Below are 7,884 nucleotides of genomic sequence, written 5' to 3'. Positions count from 1 at the left end.
AGGGCCCACACCCTTCTACACTTCCAGCTTCCCTTTCAAACCCTTCCAACCCGCTCATATGATTCTCTGTCGCCTACGGAGTAAGGACCATATTCTCTAGTCCCACCCTTTTGTGCAGCGACCAGCCCCACACCTCCAGTTTCGACACTACCCATGTTTTGAGTTCCCCATCTTCCACACACACAGCCCACACCCGTCTACCACTTCTAGCTTCCCTTTCAGTCCCTTCCATCATTTTTCTTCCACACACACGGCCCACACCCTTCTACCATCTCTCCTCGACACCCCCCCTACTCAACATCGCAATCACTATGGGGCCCTAGTCGTTTGCAACTCCTATTGGTCATCATGCCCCTCTAGCTCCTTGAACTCTGCAGCATCACCACACCTCCTTTATCACCACGATCCTAGTCCCAATGTCTGCCTTAGTAGGTGTGCTCCCAACATCCCTGTTTACGTCTATTTGTTGCTACTTGTCATCTTGACAGCTGGCTCGTCCCTCCTGCACACTTACACTTGGGGTTTGTATATACTAATTTTACACTCGTGTGCTGCTACCCCAACCCATGCAGAGTGTGCTGCCCACCCTTATACACTGTTGCCACAAGTGGCTAGAGAAAAGATAGTTATAGAGGAGATTTAGAGTAAATGCTAGAGAGAGTGACATGTGGTGCGAGAAAAAAACCTGAACGGTAAGCTTAATACAATACAATAGATGTATGTAGAAGATATAAAGACATAGATGAAGTTCTTAATAGAATAGAACAGAAAAACCTGTGCGCTTAATACAATACGATAGATGTAGAAGATATAAAGACATAGATTAAGTGCAGAGAGGAGCTATTCCCTTGAGTTTATACAAGAAACCGGATGGGGCTCTGTCCTCTGGCGGTCTACACCTTCAATGTCTTCTTCTTCTTCATGTCAAGCGGTGCCTCTGCTCGGCTCCCTTTGTGTCTTCTCACCACCATCATCATCGGAGAGGACACGCTTTGCACGCCAGCTTTGCGTCCATGACCACTTCTTTTTCAAGTGGAGCCTGTGGACTCAACAGCGTCACCTCCGACCACACCAGGCAAGACCTCTCGCCCTTTCTTCTGTTGTTTCATCATCACCAGAGGTGCACCATGGCCCCAGCAGCACACTTAAACCCCTCAGATTTCATCCCAAAGCTACACCGGAATGTGATTACCAGTCGGAAAATGAAGAACCGGTGAAGCTTGAAAGTGATACAGTCCGCAGAAAAGGCCGGAAAAAGAAAGGAACTAAAGCATTGCTGCATGAATACGAAGAACCTTCTGATGAGAATGGCAGTATTGCTACTAGAGATAAGATAAGCCAACCAAGCCAAGAATCTTTTTCGTTGGTAAGGAGTGTTATTAATGCAGAAGATAGCTCCAATGAAGGCAGCGACCATCTTAGCTTTGCTAACACTGTGCATCTGGAAGCAAGTGAGGATGAAATCAAAGAGAATTCCTGTGGTGTACGTCGAAGAGGAAGTAAGGTCTCAAAAGCCAAGTCAAGTGGAAGGCTTCTGCAAGTAAAACTGGGTGATCCAGCAAATAGCATCCCTTTTGAAGTTACTGATTCCTTAAACACTACCTCAGAAGTGCAAGCAAGCTCTTCAGAGAACAATGCAGCTTCCGAGCACACCAGCAATGAGACCACTATAGTTGACGACATTGATGCTGTTGGTGTTGTTGATTCCAGGTCATCCCCAGAAACTCTAGAATTGTCTACCCATGAGTCCTCCATAGAGGGGTCATCCACATCTGGCAGGAGGAAACCCCGGCGGCGGCGGCGGAAGAAGAGTGAAGATGAGCTGCTTGAGCAAGATCAAGGTCAAACAATACAGGTGATGGAGCTCCCTGGCAAAGCAAGTGCAAGTGAAAAGCATGATTTAGGCATGTCCTTGGGGCACTCTGAAGAACAGTTTTCTGAAGACCAGTTAGAGCTCCACACAGATGCAGAAACTGATGCAGGAGTTAAGCTGGAGTATGACGTTAAGGTTGGAGGAAATGTTGTTGATATTACGGATTACGTGGGGAATCTACCACTGTCCCCTTCTCCTCCGTCTGTTGCAGAGGAATCAGCCAATGTTGGCAGGAAAAGGTCCCGGAGGAGGAGGAAGAGTAAAACTGAATGCTTTAAACAGAAAGAAAGTCAAAAACTTGATGAGGTTGAGTCATCTAGCAGTGGAGGCCATGCAGGCATATCCATGGTGCTTTTGGATGAAAAATTTCCGAAAGACCAGAGCAATATTGACAAATATGATTCGTTGGAATTACACATGAATGTGGAAAGTGATGCAGGAATTGTTTTAAAGCATGATGACTGGGTTCAAGGAACTATTCTCCAAGCACCAGATGCTGGGGAAGGCACAGTTGCTGCTATGATTCAAACGGATATGGATACCATTGTGGTGGGAGATACAGACTCTGAAAGTTCACAACAAAGACAAGAGAGGAAAAGCAGATTGCCCAGGAATTCCAGAAGGAGTAAGAGGTCAAGGAAGCAAAAGTTAGCAGAGGAGGCCAAACTTGCAAATGCACAAGGTGAAGCACCTGATGTTTCTGAGCCAGATCAGGGTATGTGTACTGTGAGATGGCTTGTGGAAGCACGCCTAAACACGAATCAGAAACTTTTCCTAGTTGGAGCAAACTCTCATTTGGGTGCCTGGGATCCTACTATGGCCGTAGGCTTCTTAATGTGTGAAGAATCAGAACAGCCTAACATATGGCAAGCACAGAGTCAGGTGTGTTGCCTTTTTTTTTTCCCTCCCGTTATCGCATCGAACTTTCCAAATTAAAATAGCCCTACCTCTGTTATCTAAGGCATGTTTATGTCGCAGGGTGGATGTCCAAATTACTGTTATTTAGTTTTGTTTTTCACAAGCTTTTAGACAGTGGCTCTCTCAAGTCATGTGCTACATTGTACCCCTTAAGGTTTAGGGGTTTCAGCACTTGAAGTTTAAGTTTGATGTAAAAGGTCAATGTTATCACTCTAGTACCCTAGTAAATACCAGAGTCATTTGCAGAGGGTCAACATTTTATGGTTAAACCCTGCACTTGACCAACCTCCCCTTATGTCATGGCATGAAGTGATGGCAGATGTGCCATCAATTGAATGACTGTTAATGTTGTAGACACTGTCTTCCAGTGCCTTAAAAAATATAAGAAAGCCATGGAGCTACAATAATGCATTTCTAAACAAGATGAATGCTAACAGCTCATATTTCACCTGATGGGAACCATTTTTGCAGACCTATATTATAGAGGAGGTTCTAGTACAAGCGCTGTGGTGTCCTAAGGGACCACGTGATTTCTACTAGAACATGAAAATAGCAAACATAAAACAGTGGCCCCGGAAGAGTACTCTTCCCTTGTCACAACCCTTATCTCCCCATGGAGTAAGCGATATAGCACTCTTGCCAAGGCTCTAGGTGGACTGGCACGGTGGAGCTACCACCCTGTGTACCGCACCCAACCTCTTAAGGCCTTACAGAGTGTGTATTTACCAACCTATCCAAGACGGGAAGGACCCCAGGACATGTGAAATACCTGGAACCACCGGGCTGGTGTTGGTCTCCAGAAATACGCACTCCACAAGTCTTCAGGTGAACGCCAAGAAAGATGACAGACTTAAGTGTTCTTCTTCAGAACCAAATAACTCCGGAGCAGTCAACACTTGCAAGTATGGTGAAAGTATGGAGTAGCTTCTCCCTTTCAAAGAGTTGTAGGGATGGAATTTGGGGGGAGGGGAGGGAGAGTTGTGTTACTGGCTGGTAACGCCATACAGAATCACCATGATGGCAACGAAAGATGTAGCCCTTTCCTCAAACCTGGAGAAAGCTGCCATGTGCTCCTCAACAGCTCTGGAATTTCCATGAATTGGCTCAGAGGGAGTGATAAGATCAAACCAAAGAGTGCCAGTTGGTCTAAGAGAATATGCTTGTTTTCAATGGTCTTTGAGCATCTTGTGTGACATGTATCTCCAAGTCAATGAGTGAAATCTCCTCAAGCTTGATTGGCTTTTCATTCTCTTCTTGTTATGTCTTGTAACTTTGCTAGGTAATATAATCCAAGCAAAATGGTGCTATAATTAACAATTGGCCAAAAGGAATAGATAGTCTTATACCTTTATAACTATTTCTAGGCAGCTAGGGCCTTTGGTGGTTCTACTAGTTTCTTGTCTTTGAGCTTGTTCTCATTTTCTTCTCTAGGTTCTTCCATCTTTAGTTTTGACAAATCTCTTGTAGCTTCTTAAATAGTGCTCTTTCCTAGAAATCATTTCCTTTTCACTCATTATCTTTTCTCCGAGATCCTTCTTCCTTCCTCTTAAGGGCCTCCATGCTCACCATCAATGTGGTCTTTGGTTTCCTTCTTCTCTCCATCTCTTCATTAGTGCAGCAAGTGCACATCAAATCCATTGATCGTATCTCAACGAGCGATATTGGGTAAATTTCATAGCTCGAGCCTTGAAAACCTAGTTGTTGTTGACGGGGGGCTCTTAGGAAAGTGGTTGATCTTTTAGTGGCCTAAGAAAAGTCAAACAAGAAATAATGAACTAAAAAGAAGTAACTTGTACCACCCTTAAAGAAGTAACTTGTACCACCCTTACAAGACATGGCACTGGGTCCCAATTGCAAGAAACCCCCCCTCCTTCCTTGTAGAGTACTTGCTTTACTGATATGCTGTAGAGCACTTATGCCTACGTGCTAGGGTTTTCCAGAGATAGATAGAAGGGTGCGGTAAAAACACACATACAACACACACAAGAGCCCTAAACTACTGCTTTGTATTATGTACAAGAAAGTAGTAATACAACTGAAATTCAAGTACAAGATGTGGCTAAGAATGAAGATGTCAAATCATAGCCTTGTGACCTGCTGAACACTCCTGGCTAGCACTTCGCCTACAAAGAAACGCTTTTGTGAAGCCCAACATTGAGGAAAGCATATGAATATGACGATTTGGCTACCATACATGAAGCTGTCTAATTATATAAGGATCTCTTCCAGGCATGTCTTGCTTGGCTGGCTGATTATCAAGAGGCTGTCCACATGCACACACTTGTACTTTTCTACATGTGGATCATATATATATAGCTTCATTATAGGGTATTGTGGGGAGTAGCCTTGCTAAATGGTGGTAGGAAGGCCCTTGAATTTTTGTTACAAGAATTCTTTGAAACTTGGCTTGTTGAATTTCTATATGATCAACGATCATGTCCTATGTGTCTCACACTTTGACACTTATTTTTTAGTTAGCACGGGAGCATAACCATTCTTTTTTTTTTCCCCCCCGGGGAAAAGATCCTTCAATTAGTTAAAGAGAAAACAGCCACAAAGGGCTAAGTACAACAATGAAGGGCTAAATACAAACTCGCCTCATATAAGGGCGGGAAACAAGTGATCATAAGGGGGAGAGATGCTTCTGCTCCGGCTGGCCGCTCTATGAGGAGAAATAACCATTCTAAACTTATGATTGAAACTTTTTCCTCAAGTGTCCATCTATTGCTTGTATTTTGGTCAATGTTTATATACACATATCCCCAGGCTGTTGTGATACTGTTTTCCTGTGCTTAATTGAGTGCTCATACCTTGAAAGGAGGGATTAATGGGCTTAGAATGCTCTTTTCTAAAAGTGATTATGGCTGCTGCAGGTACCTCTTGGGACACATTCTGAGTATAACTATTTCATACAAGTTGGAGATGAAAGAACTAACCACATAGTTTGGAGGCCTGGACCCAGGTTCCATCTTGCCATTCCTTCTTTGAAAGATGCACAGTACAAAGAGGTGACTTTGAGAGACAGTCTGGACTTTAACGTAGCAAATAAGCTCCCAGCTCTTTTATGGGGAGGCTTGCAAAATGAGATTGGGTTTCCCACTGAGCTGAAACGATTCTTGGGTGATGAACCTGTGTTGGAAGAATCACAAAATCAAGTGAAGCTTGTTGGTATGGAGCAAGGTGTAGGTAGCAGTGTTGCAAAGCAAGAGGAAAAGCCAGATTTGACTGTACAGGATCTTAAAGGCGAACAAACAAAGGATCATCAACCCAGAATAGAAGTAGACGATGTGGAGAGTGATGCTTTGTCCAGGCATACTGAAGGTGCTACCCTCCTTACAAAATTTCAGGCAGAAGAGCACTTAACTCCATTGCGATTGACTCCAAAGCTGAAAAAATACATTCGAAAAAGGGTTTTCCCCAGAGAGGAACCGTGGTTGATGGAGTCCATGATTCTATATGAGAAAGGTGATTCTTCTAAAACAGCAGTTGTAAGTTTGGCTGAAACAGATCGGGAGGCTGAAGACATCCTGAACGTGGTGGAGAAGCCCCCAGAGTCTCCGTTGCCAACAGAGGAAAAGGGGGAGATTTCAACTGAGATTTTAATCAGCTCCTCTAAGTGTACCATGGAGCGGATAGCAATACTAGAAGATGGGAAGCTTGTAGAGTTGCTGCTAAAACCGGTTAACTCGGACATAAATGTCGGAAATGTTTATTTGGGGATAGTGAAGAAGCTACTTCCAGGCATGACAGGTGTATTTGTGGACATCGGTCACCCTCGGGTTGCTTTACTAACCATTACCAAGAATATGTACCCATTTACATTTCCTCCAATCAGTGCTAGTGAGAATCCATCGAATGGTCATGTTGTTGATGCTGATGAGCATGCCATGGGCAAGCAGGGGGATGTTTCAACAGATCGTGGTCAATCCTTTGATAAATCTGACCTTCATCCAGACGAGAATTGGGAAGCGGAGGATGAAGATGGTGAAGAAGATGAAGAATCAGAAGTAGTAGATGAGGTGGAGGAGCCTGCCTACACTGATACCACCCATACCAATGTAGATGCTTCCGATGAGGGTGATCTACCTGAAAAGAAGAGGGGGAGAAAACTTCAAGTGAATGGAAACATAACCAGACCAATCACTGTAAATTTTGGGCAAAGGTTTACAAAGTGGAGAAAGGTTGAGGAAGGAATGAGAATCATTGTGCAAGTGAAAAGAGAGCCACTAGGGAAGAAAGGACCCAAAGTTTGTGCTTTTCCTCAGCTATCTAGCAGGTTTTGGGTAAGTTTGAACCTTAGACTTGCGTCATCCCATGACCCCTTCCACATCTAAAATTCAAATTTGAATGCAGGTCCTAGGCATGGGGGGGAAATCGACAGGAGTCTCCAAAAAGATATATGGTCCAGAGCGTAAAAGATTAAAAGATTTGGCTAATTTATTCAGAAAACCAGGTTTTGATCTGACAGTAAGAACCGAGGCTGCTGGTCAATCTCAAGAAGATTTGGAGAAAGACATGATGCGTCTATTGGAGACATGGAAAGACATTTTGGAACAGGCTGAAGCTGCATCAATGGCCGCCCAGAACGGACAAGACGGTGCAGTCCCTGCCTTGTTGCACAGAGCGATGGGTCAAACACTGTCTATTGTGAGGGACTTTTTTGCGGAAAAGGTAAGTGTCATGAGTTTTGTGGGACACTAGCTTCCAACCTGTACTGTTCTCTGTTCGATGGCTTCAGGATACAAGCTACTGCTCACATAATCATGGCAACATGAAATTTGTGTTTTTTCAGGTCCATAGGATGGTGGTAGACTCGGCTCAAACTTACCATGAGGTATGCTGTCATAGGCTTTTTGGAGAGAGGCTTTTCTAAGTATAATGAGCTGCTAGCTTGTATGAAATTTTGAATAGAAGAGTTTGAAGAGGAGGGAATATGAAGGAAAAGAAGGTATGAGTGCAAGGAACATCATAATCGACAACCTTTCAATGCTTGCCCAATCCTTTTAGCCAAGGTCAGGCCCCAAAAAGGTTCCCCATACATGGTTGCCGGCCAGACCATAGAGTTCAATTGTAAACTTTTTGTTTGTGGACCT

General features: G+C 43.9%; 1 protein-coding gene across 5 annotated transcripts in view; it reads left to right on the top strand.

Annotated features, from left to right (window-relative positions):
* The first annotated feature begins 733 nt into the window (after positions 1–733).
* Positions 734–7,884, top strand: part of LOC147635195 (ribonuclease E/G-like protein, chloroplastic) — a 79,240-nt gene continuing 72,089 nt past the window's right edge. For 4 of the 5 annotated variants that reach the window (XR_015266612.1, XR_015266611.1, XM_086802404.1 and 1 more), the window contains exons 1-4: positions 734–2,755; positions 5,665–7,074; positions 7,145–7,462; positions 7,584–7,625. Coding sequence is in view for 3 of the 5 variants with exons in the window: in XM_086802404.1 (XP_086658530.1) it covers positions 905–2,755; positions 5,665–7,074; positions 7,145–7,462; positions 7,584–7,625 (3,621 nt within the window). In the remaining 2 variants the exon portion in view is untranslated. The remainder of the gene's footprint in view (positions 2,756–5,664; positions 7,075–7,144; positions 7,463–7,583; positions 7,626–7,884) is intronic. The other variant, XM_086802405.1, reaches the window with a different exon arrangement.

Source organism: Cibotium barometz, chromosome 9, assembly GCF_041138505.1.
Source record: "Cibotium barometz isolate CiBa-2024 chromosome 9, ASM4113850v1, whole genome shotgun sequence".
In the NCBI taxonomy this organism is placed as follows: domain Eukaryota; kingdom Viridiplantae; phylum Streptophyta; class Polypodiopsida; order Cyatheales; family Cibotiaceae; genus Cibotium; species Cibotium barometz.
This window is presented reverse-complemented; position numbering and strand designations above follow the sequence as displayed.